This window comes from Phascolarctos cinereus, unplaced genomic scaffold (assembly GCF_003287225.1).
Source record: "Phascolarctos cinereus isolate Bilbo 61053 unplaced genomic scaffold, phaCin_HiC Scaffold_4;HRSCAF=312, whole genome shotgun sequence".
In the NCBI taxonomy this organism is placed as follows: domain Eukaryota; kingdom Metazoa; phylum Chordata; class Mammalia; order Diprotodontia; family Phascolarctidae; genus Phascolarctos; species Phascolarctos cinereus.
Window position 1 is genome coordinate 77505815 of NW_027555847.1, and position 22065 is coordinate 77527879.

Genomic DNA, 22065 nt, shown 5'->3' on the forward strand with positions numbered 1-22065 from the left:
TCTCCATTTTTTTTAATGGATATGCCGATAGCTGCTTGCTTTATAAATGTTATCATAAGAAGCTTTAATATCCTGAAGGTCCTCAGTGCTATACTAGAACTGGTTACTGAAATATCTTTATTCATTGTTCACTTGTTTTAGTTGTATCTGACTCTTCATGACTCTATTTGGGGTTTTCTTGGCAAAGATGCTAGAGTGGTTCACCATTTCCTTCTCCAGCTCATTTTACAGATGAGGAACTGAGGCAAACAGAGTTAAGTGACTTGCCCAGGATCACACAGCTAGTAGGTGTCTGAGGCCAGATTTGAACTCTGGAAGATGAGTCTTCCTGACTCTCCAGGCCCAGCACTCTATCCACTGTGTCACCTAGCTGCCTGAAAGATCTTTAAGGTCCTCAAATGAAAGGGCAGAATTACTGAGTTGTCAGAAGAGTACCTTGGGAATAAATAATTTGTAAAGACTTCATATATGCCCCCTATTGTTTGTAACTGAAGTTTTATTGTGTTTGCTTGGGGATTTTTTTGTTTTGCTTTGTTTTGTTTGTTTCAGTTTTCCCCAAATGAGCTTATCACTAAACTCTGAGCTCAGAACCTTAATAAAGCCATCTGTGCCTTTGGCCTTCTCTATTGTTAGCTTTTATAATCAGTGTTGCACCAAATCCCTTAAGAAAAGGTCCAATGGGTCACATTCAAAAAGAAAGCCAGTTTTGTGGAGTTTCCCCTTCATTTTCTTGTCCAATAGTCATCTGGTTCTCTGCTATAGGATTGTAATCTGGGAAAGAAAGGAGTTAAAGAAACATGTCCATTTACTTTTCTAATATTGCTTATATGATTTCTTTAGACAATCATTGTTTAGACAGTCATAGTTTCAAAATCATGATAAAATAATACTTTTTCATTTCACACAGAGGAGCACTGTAATTCCGTGGAAGGAGTACTAGAATTAGAGTCCCTGGACCTGGGTTCAAATCCAGTCCCTACTACTTACTAGTTATGCGACCTTGAGCAAATCACTTGACTCCTTTTTGGAGGGTGTAGGGGAGGGAGGGGACTCAATTTCCTCATCTTTAGAATGAAGTTAGACTTCTCAGGTACCTTCTATCTATAAAACCTTGGATTTGGCCAACCATTTCTATTTCCAAAGTTCTACATCCATATAATTTTAGTCATAATTTTTCTTTTGTTAGAATTCTAAGGGTATAAACTATCCACCATATACGGTACACTTTATGGTAAAATGATGGGGTCATTTAGTCTGCTCAGCACTGTTAGAATATGCTAATTTTTTGTCTGGGAAGGGAACCCAGCTACTGGTAAGTGAAATAATCATTGCTGAAGTATATAAGACAAGGGGAGGTATCCAAGATGGCTCCACCTGGGAGTGGATGAGCAGGAGTCTGGGAGAGAATAGCTCATATTTATATACTATTTCCAGGCATTATTATACCTATTTTGAAGATGAGGAAAGTGTGGTTCAGAGAGTCACATGACTAGTGATACAGTAGATGGAACATTGGATTTGAAGCTGGAAGACATAAGGGGTTAAAATCCTGTCTCTTCCAATTACAACCTATGTGACTCTGCATTTAATCTCTCTAGGCCTCAGTTTCCTTGCTGTATAAATACTGTGTTGCTATGGAAGGTACAGTTGGCCAGCTGGTATTCGTCAGAACTCTTTCTTCTCCACCCTCTTCTCTCTGGAGATTTATTCAGCCACTCATGTTACAACAATTAGCTCTTTTTTTTTTTTTAAACCAAGGGAACAAATCTCTCAGCTCCATAGGATTGCGTCCTCTGCTACTTTATGGAGTTTTGTTAGGTGAAAGTTGGGAATCTGATAACAGTTGCTGAGAAAGCCCAGTTAGGAAAATTCCTGACATTGAGGCAGAGACTTAGTTCTCTGACGTATCTTAAATTTATCTCCACCTAACCTCTGGCTTCTTTATGTGTGAGGCAAAATTCAGCATATAGGAAATGTTTAGGTTTTTTTTTTTTTAAAAAGCAACAGAATATACTAGTGGAGTTGTGGGACAGACAAAAGGGGAGAGGCAGTAGAACTTGGGGAAAGAGCAGACCTTTTGTATTCTTCTGCTTGTCCATGCTGATATGGGCACAGTGGGTAGTTTCAGCCCAAGATACCCCACAGGAGGCTGATGGCCCTCCTTGACCTCTCCCTTTTCTATGGCATCAGGGCTCTCCTTTTGCATTCTCTTTTCATTCTCTCAGGTTTTCTTTTTTCCTGTTTCTGCTAGTCTACTAATTCTTTATGGCTTAGTTTACATCTGAGCTGTGGAGGCCAACACCCATTACTGCTACTGCTGCTGCTTTTGAAAACCCTACTCCTTCCTTTTACTTTCTCTCTCACAAACTGTGTATGTCTCTTTTAAGAAGACCTTGAATTAATTTCCCAGGCATGATTCAAGTCTACCTTCTGTTCTCAAAGACTGCAATAGCTACTATTGGCTCTCAGTGGTGAAAGGGAGGGGAGGAGAAGAGGAAAGGCACAAGCAATTTATTAAGTACCTACTAAGTATCAGGCACTGTGCAAAGTGCTTTACAAACATCTCATTTGCGTAATGTTTTTCTTTCTGTTCTACAAATCTTTGAATGCCAGTTCACCTCAAACCTCTATTATATTTGTAAAACGAAGGGATTGGACTAAATGACATCTCTTTCATGCCCAAATCCATGATACTAAGTGACAATGCCAGCCTTTGCACCCATATTTTCTTATGGCAAGGCTAAAACATTTACTGTTATTCCATGGGTGGAATAGTCCAACATCCAGGATGACTACTAAATGGATTAATCAATATCAGCAAATTTTCAAGCTAACAGAAACACAAGGACCATGGATTTAGAGACCTGTGGAATCTTAAAACTGGAAGAGACTTAGGAGATCATGCTGTCTAACCCCCTCATTTAACAGATGATGAAAATGAGGGGACAGCAAGGTAAAATGACTTGTCCATAATCATAGAGGTAGTAAATGGCAGTGCATGGATTTGAACCCACATGTTTTATAACCTAATTTAGTGCCCTTTCATCTATAACACATTGACTTCTATTTCTATGATTTTTTTTTTTGGTGGGGCAATTGGGATTAAGTGACTTGCCCAGAGTCACACAGCTAGTAAGTGTCAAGTGGCTGGTCTGAGACCATATTTGAATTCAGTTCCTACTGATTCCAGCACCAGTACTCTATCCACTGTGCCTCCTAGCTGCCCCAATCTGTGAAATTTTTTTTAAAAAAATATTTAAAAAATATTTTGATAACTTTCTGTATGATTAGTTTCCATGGTCATCCTATGTATTTTATTTTGTACTTAGAAACATTATTCTGAGCAAGGGACCATAGGTTTAACCAGAGTGCCCAAAAGGATATGTGACATAAAACAAAGTTAAGAACCTTAGAAGGCATCAGTTCTATGTACATGACTAGTCATGGAAAGAAAGTGCTGTTAAGTATCAGGTAGCCTGGCCTACTGGCATCCTCAGTCAAGTTAAGCATTTTGCTGACTGATTCTGAAATTTTCATCAATGAAGGTTTTCTTTCTGAATTTTTGAGGCAAATGATTGTTGCAATTTTTTTACAAACTTTATCAGTTAAATCAAATATTTTGTCAAATATTTGTTTTTAATTCCACAGTGAGAAACAGTATTTGATGTCTGGCCAAATAATGGCTAACCCAAGTCTACATACTTGTCACTTTTATGACTAGCTAACAACGTGAATTTCTCTGTCCTTCTTAAATCAGTCCTTTGAGGCTATTAAGTAAGCGTGTAAATCAAGCTTGCTCTTTATAAACATTCCACCAGTGAAATTAACTGTGCAGATCTGCCACCCCCTTTGCAAAAAAATACCAACAGTCTCTATCAATGATCAACTTTTAGCACTTGAGCGCTGGAAGAATGGAATGGTTATTTGAAGTCTTTAGCCAGCTGGTGCCAATAGATGGCGCTAGTGTGTAGACCAGGAGAACAGTACTTCAATTCAAGTCACCGAAGAGAAATTAAGAACAAATGTAAAGGAAGGAAAAAACGTTTTAAAATGGGCCCTGCTAGTTTATTTTTTATCTCGTGTTTCATAAATCAGCATCACTGGATAGATATTTAATCTGAATTGTAGCCTTTTGATTTTAAAGTGAGTCATTTCCCAGCTGTGATAATATTTGTAAAATGTCTAGCGTGCATACATACCTCAAGCTCTCAGATTGATGGTTCAGATTCTTGAGCTTGCTTTGAGGGTTGTGGATTAGTATCTGACTTATTTCCCACAGAGACTCCAAAATTTGGCTAGTCCTAGCCATCTTAAATGGTTCCTTAGGCCCCTAAGGGCCTGACTTCAGGTAGGGATACAAAAACTTAAGCTGGAATGTTTATATTAGATTTTTTTGCTCCCTACAGTATATAATCTCCTTGAAACATCAACATCCATTACTTTATGCAAGTGTTAGCATTGCTTAGCATTCTAGATGAATCTAATTAATGTAGTCATGACCAAAATATTCTTTGGTCCTTTAGCTTTATTCTTTCAATAAATAGTCCATAAATTTATTAAGAAAGACAGCCTCATATAATGGAGAGAGAGAGCTAGCCTTGAAGTCTAGCAGACCTGGATTCAAGTCCTGGCTTCTGACGTATAATGTCTGTATGACCTAGGGCAAGTCACAATCTCTCAGTACTCTAGGAAGTACTGTAAGACTAGAATAATAATGGTTATAATAATAGTAATAGCACTACTAGTAATAATAATAATAATAATAATAATAACAAATAGCTAGCATTTGTATAGCACCTACTATTTGCTAACCACTTTTTAAAAAATCTCATTTGATCCTCACAACAATGCTGGGAGGTAGGTACTATTATTATCTCCATTTTATAGTTGAAGAAATTGAGGTTAAGTGACTTGCCCAAGTTCACACAGTAAGTGTCTGAGGCTGGATAGAGTTCTGGACCTGGAGTCGGGAAGACTCATCTTTCTGAGTTTAAATCCAGCCTCACACACTTACTACTTGTGTGATACTGGGCAAGTCACTTAACTCTGTTTGCCTCAGTTTCCTCATCTGCAAAATGAGCTGTAAAAAGAAATAGCAAACCGCTCTAGTATCTTTGCCAAGAAAACTCCAAATAAGGTCACAACTAAACAACAACAAAACTTCCCGACTCCAGGCCCAGCGCTCTTTCCACTGTTCCATCTCACTACCCACCAGAAGATGCAGAACAGGGGATGATCTGCCTTGAAGGAAGGAGTTTTCTTATCTGGAATTCCGTATGCGGGTGAAATGATAGGCCCAATTCCCCTCACTAATGTCTTTTAGGTTTGTGTTGGTAGAGTGTAAAGAACATGCCATTAACTACTTACATTTATAGAACACTTAAAGGCTTACAAAGCATTTTTCCTCATAACATATCTGTGAGATAGTTTTTCCTATTTTACAAATAAGAAAATTGGAGGTTGGGATTGGGTTGGACACATGTCCATGGTCATATTTCTGTGAAGCAACAGAGCTGAGATTGGAACCCAAGTCTCTTGCCACACACATTTCCCTCCCCTAGACTGAGCCACTAACAAGCTTTGTAACTCTGGACAAATTACTTAATATCTCTGGGCCTCAATTTCCCCATTTATAAAATATTGGGCCTTGAACTATAGGATCTCTAAAAATTCTATGATTCTATTCTCTGAAGCTAAATTTAAGACATTCATCAAATATACAGCTTGGGTGGGGAAATTGTGGGCCTTAGGCCAGATCTGGACCTTGCATTAATTTCAGAATTATGTAAGTATGGTGATGGTTATGACTTGAGATTTACCACAGGGCACAGAAATTTAATGGACTGAAAATTTTAAATACTAATTTTAAAAGGTTGTATAATTTTAAAATGTATTACATTCACATCTTACAGTACTTACAGTGTTTCAGTGGTATAAAAATAAACTTAATCCAATGCCTAGTTAGCAAGAATAGTAAGTTAAAAATAGACAGGTACCCACAAGGCAAGCATCCTGATCTCTACTTCTCCTTGGAAGTACACAGTACTGATGAGTTCATCAGGTGACTCTAATCCTCTCTAGAACAGTGGCCTTCTGTTCTTTGGTGTTTCCTTGTGATGGGACATATACTAGCATGTCTCCCTTTACTTCCTCACCAAACTTTATTTTTTTATTTTTGCATCATAATCTACATTTGTGCAGATTGTCCAAGGTGCCAAACTTTCTATTTTATAGCACTACTTAGTTTATGAAATAAAAATCAAGGGCCATTATTAGCTTTGCCCATAGTTGCAAAAAATATAACAGGATTATATCCTATAAGTCCACGATACTCCATGGGATCATAGCTTTTGAGCCAAAAGAAGCTATAAAAGTAGACATTTTTCAATAGGATACCACCCTACAATTTTCAGAGCAGAAAGTTAAGAATTTTATTCAAAAGTTGGAAAGGAGATGTTTTGACCAAAGCTTTATTATCCCAACTTCTGGCAATGTTTTCCCCAGCTTTTTTAGATCTAGGATTATTTCCTCCTTACAAAAGATTGTAGTAAGGTCACCTCTTCTTTCATGGGGCCCCAGAAAAGCTACCCCAGATTTAAAGAACAACATAGGTCCTCATCTGCTCAAAATCTTAACTCACCAGCTCCCCAACCAATACATTTACTGAATCTAGTCAGTGACACAATTCATTTGAATGACGGGCATATAATGCAATAACACTGAAAGAAAAATAACAATAGAACATCCTATCTCCAAACTATAAAATAAATGTTCTATGTCAAATTAGGGTAAGTAACAGCAGAGTAATAATGAACTTCATTGCCTGGGTCATAGTCTAAGGGTAGACAGAAGCATTTTTGGTGAAGGGAGTAAAAACCCTGAGGGGCAATATCACTTTGGGCCCCAAGGGATCAGAGACCCTGAGGGGTAGTATCACTTCCAAGAGAAATAGGATGGAAAAATGGCCAAACAACACACAAAAAAGAACCTGACCATGAAAACTACTATGGTGACATGAAATATCAAGACACAAACTCAGAAGACAATAAAATCAAAACATCTATGAACAAAACCTCAAAGAAAAAATGTGAATTTTTTTTACCAGCCCTGGATAAGAATTCCTGGAAGAGCTAAAAATGATTTTCAAAATCAAATAAGAGTGGTAGAGAAAAAATCAGATCAAGAAATGAGAGCAAAGGGAAGAAAATTATGAAGACAGTTAACAGCTTAATAAAAGAGGCACAAAAAATACTGAAGAAAATAACATCTTAAAAAGCAAAATTGGTCAAATAGAAAAAGAGGTACAAAAGCTCATCAAAGAAACTAATTCCTTAAAAATTAGAATTGGGCAAGTGGAAGCTAATGGCTCCAAGAGACATCAAGAAACAGTAAGATAACATAAGAACAATGAAAAAAAAAAAGGAGAAGAAATTGTGAAATAGCTTACCAGAAAAGTAACTGGTCTAGAAAATAGATCAAGGAGAGATAGTTTAAGAATTATTGGACTACTGAAAGCTATCATCAAAGAAAGAGCCTAGACATCATGTTTTTTAAAATTATTAAAGGAAAACTGCCCCCAAATCCTAGAAACAGAGGGCAGAATAGAAATGGAAAGAATCTACCAATCCACACTTAAAAGAAATCCCAAAATGAAAACTCCCAGCAATATTATGGCCAAATTCCAGAGCTCCTAAGTAAGTCAAAGAGAAAATATTGCAAGCAGCCAGAAAGAAATCATTCAAATACTGTGGAGCCAGAGTCAGGATCACACAAGATTTAGCAACTACCATATTAGAGGGATGTTAGGCTTGGAATATAACATTCTGGAAAGCAGAGGAACTGAGATTATAACCAAGAATAACCTACCCAGCAAAACTAAGTATAATCCTTTGAGGAAGAAGGGATGGTCATTTAATAAAATAGAGGACTTTCAAGCATTCCTGATGAAGAGATCAGCACTGAATAGAAAAATTTGACTTTCAGTTACAATGTTCGAGAGAAGCATAAAAAATTAAAAATTATAGAGGACTCAATAATATTAAACTGTGTATGTTTTTATTTGGGAAGATGATACATATTTCTTCTAAGAACTTTATCATTATTAGGCCAGTTAGAAGGATTCTACATAGAAGGGGGTCATAAGAGTGGGTCAATTATGTTAGAATGATGTTTAAAAAAAATAGGGAAGAGAGATGCCCTGGGAGAAGGAGAAGGGGAGGAAGTATGAGGAAAATTATCTCACATAAAAGAGGCACACAAGGATAGTTTTATAGTGGAGAGGGGAATGGGCAGTGCTTAAACTTCACTCACATCTGAAAGGGAAATAGAGGGGAAAGGGATAAGATAAAGAGAGGGTGATAAGCAGGCACATAAAAGAAGGCAGTGATCAGAAGCAAAACAGACTTTAGAGGAGGGACAAGCTAAAAAGATAATGAGAAGGATAAAACTGAATAAAATGGAATGGAGGGGAATGCAGAGTTGGCAATCATAACTGTGAATATGAATGGAATGAATGCACCCATAAAATAATAGTGGACAGAAGAATGAATTAAAAACCAGAACCTAACAAAATGTTGTTTACAAGAAACACACTTGAAATGGAGAGACACAGCTAAAATAAGGGGCTGGAGCAGAATCTGTCATACTTCAGCTAAAGTATAAAAGGCAGGAGACCTAATTAAAAAGGATAAACAGGGAAACTACATCTTACTAAAAATAAGACCAAAACAAACCATAGATGATGAATAATATCAATACTCAACAAAAATGCACTAAATGGCATAGCATCCAAACTCTTAATAGAAAAGAGAAATGAATTAGAGGAGGGAATAGACAGTAAAACTATACTCACGAAGGATGTCAACTTTCTGCTCTCAGAACTAGATAAATCTAACATACATAATAAAGAAGTCAAGGAGATAAAGGAAATCTTAGAAAAGTAGATATGACAGATCTCTGGAGAAAACATAATAGGAATAGAAAGTGACATAACTTTTTGTCAGCTGCATGTGGCACCTTCCCAAAAATTGACCATGTATTAAAACATAAAAACCACAACAAAATGCAGAAAAGAAGAAATATTAAATGCATCCTTTTCAGGCCATAAGGCAATAAAAATTACATTTAATTAAGGACCATAAAAGCATGCATTAAGAGCTAATTGAAAACTAAATAATCTAAACCAAAAGAATGAGCAGATCAAAGAACAAATCATAGAAACAATAATTTCATTTAAAAAATAACCATGAAATAACATTCCAAAATTTGTGGGATGCAGCCAAAACAATACTTGGGGGAAGTTTCATATCTCTAAATCAATAAAAGAGAGAAAGAACATAATGATGAATTGGGCATACACCTAAAAAAAACCTAGAAAAAAAAATTTAGAATCCTCAATTAAACACCAAAATGGAAATCCAAAATCAAAGGAGAGATGAATAAAATTGAAATTAAAAATTATTGAACTAATAAAAGTAGAAGCTGATTTATGAGAAAACAATAAAACAGATAAACCATTGGTTAATTTGATTTAAAAAAAAAAGAATGAAGAAAGACAAATTACCAGTATCAAAAATTTAAAAAGTGAATGAACCACCAATGATGATGAAATTAAAACAATTATTAGTAGTTATTTTGCCCAATTATATGCCAGTAAAAATGACAACCTAGATAGAATGGATGGATATTTACAAAAAATGTAAGTGGCACAGGTTAACAGAAGAGGAAATGTTTGTCTTTCATTTTCAAAGTGGATGAATGACATCATGGGGTAATGTCTTGATTTGTGCCTGAACTGGATTTAATTGAGGCAAAGTTGCACAAAGTCATCTGCCTCATTCTCTCTTCCAGAGTCATTGAAATCCAATGACAAGATAAAAGTCAGAATGACTGGTGATGGCCTGGATTGCAGTGGATAATCTTGGCATCTTCAATATCTGACCAAGCTCTAGGCACGCCACAGTGAGTGGCCACCTTCTGGCCCCTGGAACAATTTGTTCTCATCAGCCCATTCTGCTGGGGGAAGTCTTCACAAGCTTGGTGTAGACCTTAGAAAATGCTTTCCACCTCCAGAGAGATAACAGATGAACTCTGAATGTAGATGTAAACATACTTTTTAAACTTTATTTTTATTGTTTAATTTTGTTTTCTTTTGCAATATGGCTAATCCCTTTAACTTACCAATGGGTTTGAGGCATGCTGGTTGCCGTCAACCTGGTTTATGTCTGCCTAGATGGTTTTATGGAGGTGAAGCTGCTGCGCATGCTACAGCTTCTTGGAGTCACAAGTGAAAGTTTGATGAAAGTAGACACCAAAAATGGATGAGTAGCCCTAAAACGGGCTCAACAAGCCTAAACTATTTTTTAAAAATTGGTAGAAAAGGAGTCCTACCAAATTTCTTTTAAGATACAAATATAGTGCTGATACTTAAACCAGGGAAAAAGAATACTATAGACCAATGAATATTGATATAAAAATTTTTAGTAAAATGCTAGATCAATGGATAAATGACCAAACAAGAGATAGAAAACAACAAGCAATATTAAATGGATAATTTTGATTCCATGGAATTAAAAGGGTTTGGCACAAAAAAAAATAATGCAGCTAAAGATAGAAAGAAAACAGGAAACTGGGAAAAAATTACAAGTTTCTCTGATAAAAGTTGCATTTCTCAATTATATAGGGAACCGAGCCAAATTTATAAAAATAAGAGCAATTCCTCAGTTGAGAAATGGTCAAAGGATATGAAGAGGCAATTTTCAGAAGACAAAATCAAAGCTATCAATACTCACATGAAAAAATACTCTAAATCACTAGTGGATTAGAGAAATGCAAATTAAAACAACTCAGATACCACCTCACACCTACACATGAAAAAATACTCTAAATCACTGCTGATTAGAGAAATACAAATTGAAACAATTCTGAGATACCATCTCACACTCATCAGACAGAAAAGGAAAATGACAAATGCTGGAGGAGATGTGGAAAAATTGGGACACTAATGCATTGTTGGTGGAGTTGTGGAGTTTTGGAGAACAATTTGGAATTATGCCCAAAAGGCTATATATCTGTGCATACCTTTTCATCTAGGCATACCACTACTAGGTCTGCATCTCAAAGAGATTATAGAAAAGGAAAAAGGACTTATTTCTACAAACATATTTAAATATAAATTTATTTATTTTTAGTTTTCAACATTCACTTCCACAAGTTTTTGAGTTCCAAATTTCTCACCCCGCCCCCCACACCAAGATGGCATGCATTCTGAATACCCCTTCCCCTAGTCTGCCTTCTCTTCTGTCTCTCCCCCCTCCCTTCTCTTATCCCCTTCCCCTTCTATTTTCCTGTAGAGCAAGATAGACTTCTGTACCCCATTTCCTGTATTTCTTATTTCCCAGTTGCATGTGAAAACATTTTTTTTAAAACATGTGTTTTTAAAACTTTGAGTTACAAATTTTCTCCCTTCCTCCCTCCCCACCCACCCTCATTGAAAAGGCAAGCAACTCAGTATAGGTTGTACATGTGCAGTTATGCAAAACACTTCCATAGTAGACATGTTGTGAAAAACTAACTCTATTTCCCTTAATCCTATCCTGCCCTCCCATTTATTCTATTCTTTCTTTTGACCCTGTCCCTCCTCAGAAGTATTTGCTTTCGATTACCCTCTTTCCCAATCTGCCCTCCTCTCTATCGTCCCCCTGCTCTCTTGTCCCCTTCTCCCCCTATTTTCCTGTAGGGTAAGACAGATTTCCATACCCAATTGAATGTGTATGTTATTCTCTCCTTAAGCCAAATCCTATGAGAATAAGATTCACTCATTCCCTCTTGCGCCTTCCCCTGTTTCCCCTCCACTGTGAGAGACTTTTCTTTTCTGTTTTTTTTTGTGAGATAATTTACCCCATTCTACCTCTCCCTTCTTCTCCGAGTATCATCCTCTCTCATCCCTTAATTTTTTCTCCAATATGACCCCTTAATCTTCAACTCACCCTGTGCCCTCTATCTATCTATCTATATATACATACATATAATTTTTTTCCTTCAACTACCCTAATACTGACAAAGTTCTGATGAGTTACAATCATCTTTCTTATGCAGGAATGTAAACAGTTCAATCTTAATAAGTCTCTTATGATTTCTCTTTCCTGTTTACCTCTTCATTTCCACTGGAGTCCTGTATTTGAAAGTCAAATTTTCTATTTAGCTCTGGTCTTTTCATCAGGAATGCTTGAAAGTCCTCTATTTCACTGAATGACCATTTTTTCCCCTGAAGGATTATACTCAGTTTTTGCTGGGTAGGTGATTCTTGGTTGTAATCCTATCTCCTTTGCCCTCTGGAATATTATATTCCATGCCCTGTGGTCCTTTAATGTAGCTGCTAAATCTTGCGTATCCTGATTGTGTTTCCACAGTACTTGAATTGTTTCTTCTGGCAGCTGTAATATTTTCTCCTTGACCTGGGAACTCTGGAATTTGGCTACAATATTCCTAGGAGTTTTCCTTTGGGGATCTCTTTCAGGAGGTGATGTGGATTCTTTCAATTTCTATTTTGCCCTCTGGTTCTAAAATATCAGGGCAGTTTTCCTTGATAATTTCTTGAAAGATGATGTCTAGGCTCTTTTTTTGATCATGGCTTTCAGATAGTCCAATAATTTTTAAATTCTCTCTCCTGGATCTATTTTCCAGGTCAGTTGTTTTTCCAATGAGATATTTCACATTGTTTTCTAATTTTTCATTCTTTTGGATTTGTTTTACAGTGTCTTGATTTCTCATAAAGTCACTAGCTTCCAATTGCTCTATCCTAATTTTTAAGGAAGTATTTTCTTCAGTAATCTTTTGGACTTCCTTTTCCATTTCTTTTTAGGGCATTTTTGTCCTCATTGGTTTTTGGGACCTCTTTTGCCATTTGGGTTAGGCTATTTTTTAAGGTGTTATTTTCTTCAGTATTGTTTTGGGTCTCCTTTAGCAAGCTGTTGACTTGTTTTTCATCATTTTCTTGCATCACTTTCATTTCTCTTCCCAGTTTTTCCTCTACTTCCCTTACTTGCTTTTCAAAATCCCTTTTGAGCTTTTCCAAGGCCTGAGACTGATTCATATTTTTCTTGGAGGCTTTGGATGTAGGAGCTTTGAGTTTGTTGTCTTCTTCTGGTTGTATGTTTTGATCTTCTTTTTCACCAAAGTAAGATAATATAGTCTGACTCTTTTTGCGTTGCTTGCTCATGATCCCGGCCAATTACTTGAGTTTTAAACTCTTTGTTAAGGTAAGAGTCTGCTTCCAATGTGGAGAGTGTACTGTCCCAAGCTTCAGGGGTTTGTATAGCTGTTTTCAGAGATACTTGTAGGGACTTGTAAATTTTCAGTTCTTCCAAGGTGGTATGATAAGGGGCGAGATGTTTACTCCTTTCCTGGCCTGTGACCACAAGTATTCCTTTCTGTCCTGCAACTGTGAGGAGGGGTTCCTCTGCATAGCTACTACAAGCTCCACCACGCCAACGTTCCTCCTCCCCTCAGCACCGCTACCCAGAACTGTGACCCAGATCCACACATGGGCAAAGCAAGAGATTCCTGTCCCAGCACTGGCAATCCCTCTCTGATTAGCCACTGGATTCCCCCTCAGTCTGTGGGCCAGAAGCTCAGGAAGCAGCTGCCCCCCACCCCGGGCCACGTTCTTGGGGAGTGGAGCCGAAACCCCACCTTCCTCTCTGAGCACCGACAGAAACAGACTTTTCCCACTGACCTTCTGAGTTGTCTTTGGCATTTGTGGATTGAGGAGTCTGGAAACCTCCGCAGCTGCTCGTGAATCAGTGCTCTGGGGTGGGCTGCAGGTTGGCTGCAGCCTGTGCACCCACGCTGCGCTGTGCTCCCAGCCCGGTGCGATACACCTTTCTGATCAATCATCCAGGCTGTCTTGGGCTGAAAATTTGTTTCACTCTGTCTTTTTGTGGGTTCTGCTGCTTCAGAATTTGTTTAGAGCCATTTTTTAAGAGAATTTGGAGGGGTTTGGGGGAGAGCTCAAGCAAATCACTGCTTTCACTCCACCATCTTGGCTCCACCCTCTACAAACATATTTATAGCAGCTGTTTTTTGTAGTAGCAAAGAATTGGGAATTGAGGGGATATTCATCAGTTGGGGAATGGCTGAACAAGTTGTGGTATGTGATTTATGTTGGAATATTATTATTCTATAAGAAATGACGAAAAGGCTTATTTCAGAAAAAACCTGAGGAGACTTATGTGAACTGATGCAAAATAAAGTAAGAAGAACCAGAAGATCATTGTGCACAGTAACAGAAATATTGTAAGGATGATCAACTGTGAAAGACTTGTCTACTCTGATCAAGACAATGATCCAAGATGATTCCAGAGGACCCATAAAGAAAAATACTTTCTACCTCCAGAGAGAGAACTGATCAACTCTGAATGTAGATTTAAACATATTTCTTAAACTTTATTTTTATTTAATTTTAGTTTTCTTTTGCAACATGGCTAATATGGAAATATGTTTGGCATGACCTCCTATGTATAATCAAAATTGAAATGCTTGCCTTCTCAAGGAGAAGGGCAGGGAGGGAGGGAGACAATTTGGAACTCAAAATTTTAAAACGATTTAAAAAGTTCTTTTACATATAATTGGGAAATATTTAATAAAATAATTTTGATAATATAAAAATAAACGTACTGCCCTGAAACATCCATCCATTGCTCAGAGTTCTACCTTCTAGGACAATTTAGGACACATCTCATAGATGTGACAGTCCTTCAAATGATATAAAACAACTCTTTGTGCCCTCTAAGCCCAATTCTTGAATGTCACAATCTTCAGTCTCCTCACTGAAGTAGTAGTTAGAGAAAACAGACAATCCTTCCTGGTGCATTCCCTAAAACATTATTACTAAATTTCATGATTTCCTAGGGCTAGAAATTTGTTACATTTCCTTATTCTTACTTTTTTTTCCTATAAATCCTTGATATTTGGGTGTTTTGTCTTTGTCTCCTTCCCCCTTTATCTTGTCCTTTTTGCCCTTGGTTTCTGGATTTTAAAAATAATTTTAAAAATTATTCCCAAAGTTTAAAAGTTACAATATTCATTCACATTGAGTAAGCACTTCGGATGAAAGATGCTAAGAAACCTACTAAATATAAGACATAGTTCATTGGATGATGGATTCAGTTTAAGACTTTAGAGGTGGCTCCAATCCTAATTCAAGCTTTAATCTAGAAAATGTTTCATTTATGAATGACCAAGGCAAAAAAGGAGTGTGTGCATATGTGTGGGTAATCTTTCTTTATTCTAATTGTAATTATTGATGCTGAATCACTTTTTTAAAAACAGAAATGCCAGAAATTCTTTCATTGAAGTGAAGAATGCTGATGACTGGTGGAACTGGAGTTTGACAACTTTATTGGATCGCCTATATTGGGATAAACAGAATAATACAGATACACCAAAGACTCAGGTAGAGAGACTCTTTTAGGCTTTTTAACTAGGCCACTTCTGAATTTATAATTTGTGATGGGCAAAACTATTTTAAATTCAGCATACCTGTTGAACATGGAAACTATGAAATTAGATTCTTGATGATAACATTGTATCATTATCTCCTTATATCAAATATGCATGAATTTTTGGTGGACATTTAAGATTCTTTCCTAGCAATACTCCTTATTTTCCCACTTCTACCAACTACCTCATTAACCCTTCTTTCCTAATGATAGTATTTATAACTGTGTCCATACCCTTTACAATATGACTAACCTGAATGAATCATCTATTATCCATGGAAACAAGGTAGAATCAGAAAGTCAGTATTGCGTATCTGTCAGTGACTTCAAAATGTAGATCCAGAGGAGCTGTTATGATATAGAAAAAGTACTAGACTTGAGGTCAGGAAGATGTAGGAACAAAATCTGTCTCTGCCACAAGTCACTTAACATCTCTGAGTATTGGCCTTGTCATCTGTCAAATGGAGTAGTAGCGCCCACCTCTCAGCGTTGTAGTCAGGAACAAATGAATTAATTTATTTTAAGAATTTAAAAAATCTTAAAGGATTATATAAATGAAAGTTGTGATGAATCTGATGATGATGATGATGATGATGATGATGATGATGATGACAATGACAATAATTATAAATGTATCTAAATCATTTGCATGTAAACATTGGCTCTCTCCCCTTTGGCATCATCTACCAATTTTTAGACTGGGCAACTAGGTGGCACAATGGATAGAGTGCCAGGCCTGGCATCAGGAGGACCTAAGTTCAAACCTGGACTCAGATACTTACTAGTTGTGTGAACCTGTGAACACTTAACCTAACCTTAGTCTCCTCATCTGTAAAATGATATAGAAAAGAAAATGGCAAACCATTCCAGTATCTTTAACAAGAAAATCTCAAATTGGATCATGGAGAGTCAGACATGAGAAATCAGTAACAAAACAAAACAAAAACAACAACAACAACAAAAAACAGTTTCTAGTACCCCCCTTCAAATTCCTTTGCATCTTCTTTGCATTATGCTTTGTAATTGCTTGTCTATATAGATAATGAATACCCATAGGAAAACGTAAGCTCCTTGTGGAAAGGGATTTTTTGTTTATTTTGTTGTAATTGTACTACATAATGTAGTGCCTTGTGTATAGCAGTTACTTAATGCTTACTGGAAGTGAATTTAATTTGATGATAATACTTTTGACCTATACCACACAGTTTAGCATGGAATGATATTTATACTCCATTCTGTTCTCTAAGGTTGTATTACTGCACTTGGAATTAGTAAGATCTGAATTCAAATTTCACCTCTAATACTTATTAGCTGTGTGACCCTGGGCAATTCATTTTTACCTCTTTCAACTTAGGAGACTCTGAGACTATAAATCATAGATAAGTGGAAATCAGCCTTGTGTTTTTATATGTTTTTGTTAATTTGTTTCATATGTGTAAATCTTGTGTTCCCAATAAGATTACAAACTTCTCAGAAACAGGCTGGTTTTTTTTTTTTAAATGCATGTTATCCCCAAAATCTTAGTGCAGCTTTAAGTTTATATTTTGGCCCCATCTCTTCAGTGGCACTCAATAAGTATTTATCGGCTTAACCAAAACTTATAGTTGAAGCAACTCTGTAATAGTTCTTCCACTAATAGTGTAAAGCCAAGATCCTCTCTGTATTAACATGAACTCAATACTCTTTGAACTTTCCTACTGGTACATTCATGAAAGTGTCAGTACTGATAAATAGTCCTTGTTTCAGCAGAGAATATTTTAGTGTTCACTTCCTTATCAATATGTGAAGCCACGGAAATTCAAAAATTAAATGTACTCTGGAAATTTTCATGCTAACAGCTAATCTTTCATTCATTCACAACCATTTAGTAAGTACTTGCTATAGATCTGAGTATAAAGAAGATTATTTTGGCAGAATTGTTGGGTTGGAGGAGGGAGAAATAGGAAGTGGGATAATTGTTACGGGGGTCTAAGTGCTGGGTCAAAAGAAGAATTGACGGAGCTTGATAACTGAATGGTGAGGTGAATGAGAGGTGAAGGAGAGAGATCAATCTCTATTAAAAAAACTATTCTATCAAATACAACTATTCTATTAAATCCAATAAGATGTTAATTAAATCTAAATAAGATGTTAGATGAGGAAATTAGAAATGGTCTAAGCAGTGGTTTCTGTCTTTAGAATATGGTCCCAGAAAAACATCATGTAACCAACTAGCAAATAGCTCATCTGGTAGTTCTTACAGAAATAGTGGGACCCTGTTGGATATACTTGTCTTCTCAGCAAAATGGATAGCGGTCATAGTTCAGCTATGACGTGGTCATGAAATTTCTAAGCACAGCAGATTTACTTTGGAAACTTCCCTAATCTCTTCTGATGTACCGCATTTACTTTTGTATGTATCCTTGTTTTCCACTTCTAACTTTTTTTTCTTTTTATAAAAGCTTTTTGATGAACAGTTGAAGTCAAAGATGAAAAGGAATCACTCTCACTTGGTGCACATTAGAAGATCACTACCCTGATCTCACCCCTTTCAAGTAGAATGGGAAAGGGAGAGAGTTGACATTTTCTTTAGACTGCTGAGTGAGCTTGATAAAATTCTGACCTGTAATCTAAATATTATCCAGAATCTCTAATCCCTAAAATAATTCTAAGATCTTTACTTTCTGATTACTGTACTACCAGTTACTGCTGGCTATCAATTTAATAAACTAAGAATATTTCTTCTGAATTTGTTTTCAGTCTGGACCTCTTGGAGGGAAATGCCATCTGATAGGTACTTCGGTAATTAGACAGCTAAAGGTTAGTCATAATGTTATATGTGTGGTAAGATGCTATTATTTTGTTTCATAAAAATCAATTAAATTAGAGGTGCCTAATGGCTCCTCCAGTAAAGGATTTTACTTTTGGATAAACAATCTGAGACAAACTAAGAATCTGGCCGAAAAGAAAAGAATGCTTTTGTTAATCTGTCACTGACATAGTTAACAAATTTATGAGAGGTTGACCACCTTTCTTGTCTTTGTCATCTTAAAATTCTACTTCAATTCTTAGTTTACATTTCTTAAAATGTAGAACAAAGATGGTGGGATGTTAATGCTGTATGAAAACTTAGATATTATTTAAGACAGGGGTTCTCAGCGTTTTTCGTCTCAGGACCCTTTTTCAGTCTTAAAAATTATCCCAAACCCTCAGAGCTTTTGTTTATATAGATTATACCTATAAACATTTGCAGTATTAGAATTAAAACATGATAGTATGATTATGAAAATAATTTTGACCTCATGGACGCCCACAACAGAGTTTTGGAGACTCCCAGGAGTCCTTAAATCATACTTGGAGAACCATTGGTCTGGTATAGGAGGCAACACAGTCTGGTGCTGACTGGATTCAGGAAGACTTGAATTCAAAACTTGACTTTGAGACTAACTGGCTGTGTGGCTTAGGGCAAGTCATTTAACTACTCCAAGCCTCAGTTTTCTCATTTGTATGATGGAAATGTAGTAGTTATAGACCCAACCTCACTAGGTTGCTATGAGGTTCAAATGAGAACATATGTATAAATGTTATTATAAATGTCAGCTATCTAACTATCTACATTTTGTAGATAAGGAAAGTGAAACCCAGAAAAGAGTCAATCTAGCCCTTTAAGCAAATTTATAAAACTAGATTTAAAAATACAAAAAGTTCAGCATTTGCATCTCTACTTGTGATGAGAGTGTGACTGCTAACCTGTCTGAGGCTGAGGCTAATTAATATGTCCCTTATTAGAGGGTCAGGTGTGAAGCTTCTGGTTGTTACCTTGGAGAGTTCTAGAGGGGCACTCTAAGGGCTCTTGTTCAGGCTGCACCAGGATACTCTATCCTCTAGGCAAGCATATGTATAGATCATAGACATAGACATAGACAAAGACATAGATGATTTATCAATTAGGCATAGCTATAGAGATAGAGACAGAGATAGAGCAAGAGACAGGGATGGATATAAACAGAGACATAGACAAAAAGATGGATGGTATTGATGTAGTCACAGGCATAAATATAGATAAAGATTGCATATACGTAATATGTTAATATATTATGTACATATGGTACACAAATCTATCTAGGTTCTTTGAGAACCACACCATATATGGAAAGAGAAATAAGATATGCTGTTTCATAGTGTTTGATATATCTATGTCAACCTAGTATTTTCAAGCTACAAGATAAAATTTTGGTTCTTAAAAAAACTGGATTCATTATTCCTTTGTTACTGATTTCTTTCTTTTTCAGTTCACTGGACAATTTTCAATTCCCATTGAAGCTTCTTCACTTGTGCATCAGCCCCAGAATCAAGATAATGAAAATATTCTTCAATCAGACCCAGAAAAACTGAAAGTTACCCAGACCAAAAGATGCCTCCATTGTGATCAAGTAGAAAACGAGGATGACGAAGTATCTGCAGTGAGCCTGGGCATGACAAGGTATACTCTTCCGGGGTTAGGGGGGGAAGAATGGCAGGATATTCTGTGAGTTTCTGTGTACAGTCCTAATTTATAGAGGTGACCACATTTTGGAAAACAGTATAGTGGAGGGGATATATTACTGGACTTATCAGGAAGACTGGGGTTTGAACCTACTTCTAATACTTATAAGTTATATGACTATATGGGTAAATCACTTGGTCTCTCTGAGTCTCTCTTTTCCCATTTTTAAAATGAAGATAACAATAGCTGTAGTACCTACCTTACAGAGTTGTGAAGTTCAAAGGAGATAATTTATGTGAAAATGAGAGGAAGGAAACAAATATTTATATAATACTTACTATGTACCACTCACAGGGCTAAGCTCTTTACATATATGATCTCATTTGAGAGATCCAACCACCACCTGGGAGGTAAATGCTATTATAATATCCATTTTACAATTGAGGACACTGAGGCAGATAGAAGTTAAGTGACTTGCTTAGAGTCATACACCTAGTAAGTGTCTGAGGTTGAATTTGAACTCAGGTCTTCCTGATTCTAGGCCAAGCACTCTGTCCACTATGCTATAAAATAATAGAACATTATTATTATTATTAATTGAGTATCTACAAGAATAATAAGGTAACACATTGCTGGGAACTGTTTGAAAGTATTCTTTTAAAAAATAATTTAATATGTTTTCCTTAAGATCACCTACATTTCCCAATGTATTCCTCTTTCTTCTCGCTCCCACAGAGTTATACCTTATAGCCAAGAATAAGGAAAAAAGAGAGGTGATAAAAACCAGTTCAGCAAAACTAAACACATTGACAGTTCTGACATTTTATCCAGTGATCCATATTCATATTTACACTTCTTTTCAAAGAAATGAGGGACATGCCTTCTCATATTTATTTTTTTGGCATCAAGCCTTATTCCCTATGATTTTGTAGCATTCATTTTGAATTATTTTACGGTTGTTCTTTCCATTCACATTGCTGTTGTGACTACTTATTCCATTTTGCAATGGGCCATATAAGTCTTCCAGTGCTTCTCTGTACACATTATATTCGTCATGTCTTACAGCACAGTAATATTCCATTGCATTAATTTGTTGTAACTTGTTTAGCCATTCTCCAATTGATGATCATCTACTTGTTTCTTCGCTACTAAAAAAGGAAAGTGCTTCCATAAATATTTTGGTGTGTTTGGAGCCTTTGTTTTTATCATTAACTCCTGAGGGGATATGTCTAGCAGTGGGAACTCTAGGTCAAAAAGTACAGACGCTTTGGTTACTTTCTTAGTGTATTTTCGAAATGGCTTTCCAGAATGTGTAGACCAACTCATAATTCCATCAGCAGTCCATTTGTGTGGCCATCTTTTCACAACCTCTCCAGCACTGACTAATCCCACCTTTTGTCCTCTTTATCACTTTGCTGGGTTGGAGGCAAAACCACAGAATTTTGATTAGCATTTTTCTTATTAGTTATTTGGAGCAATGGTTCATATGCCTATTGATAATTTTCAATTTTTCTTTTGTGAAATTTTGTTAATGTCCTTGGACCACTTGTGTACTGAGGAATGGCTTTTCATCTTATATATTTCTGTTAGCTATCTATAAATTTTAGATAAAAGATCCTCATCAAAGGTATTTGATACAATCTAAACCTATCTTATGTGGGTGAACTTGTTGATACAAATATAATTGAGTTAATGAAAATAACATCATGGAAATCCAGGATCAAATGAGATAATATGAGTGATATACTTTGAAAACCTAGATATGAGATAGATAGATAACTAGATAGACAGATATAGATATATAGATACAAACACATACATAACCATATACATACACACATATATGCACATATATACACACATATTAGTTATTCTTTTTAACAATAATATTATTGTCTAGGCTATCACACTTAGGGAAAGGTACTTCTATTAACTCTTGTAGAGTAACAGGTATGCATTTGAGGGGGCATTAGTAATGACAAATTATTTGGCAGCTTGTCTTCATCCTTCCCACCTTATACCATCTAGCCCCAGATGCTTACAGGAAGGAGACCAGGAAACAAGACAAACAATGGGTCCTTTAGTAGAGTCCCAATGGCT

The 22065-nt window shown here is 36.3% G+C and overlaps 1 protein-coding gene across 1 annotated transcript in view; it reads left to right on the forward strand.

Moving 5' to 3' along the window:
• The window catches only part of PKD1L1 (polycystin 1 like 1, transient receptor potential channel interacting), a 146883-nt gene that overhangs the window by 111204 nt on the left and 13614 nt on the right, over positions 1 to 22065 (forward strand). Inside the window, 3 exon segments of the mRNA XM_078151688.1 lie at positions 15331 to 15454; positions 18240 to 18299; positions 19772 to 19962. Of these exon segments, the coding sequence (XP_078007814.1) occupies positions 15331 to 15454; positions 18240 to 18299; positions 19772 to 19962 (375 nt within the window).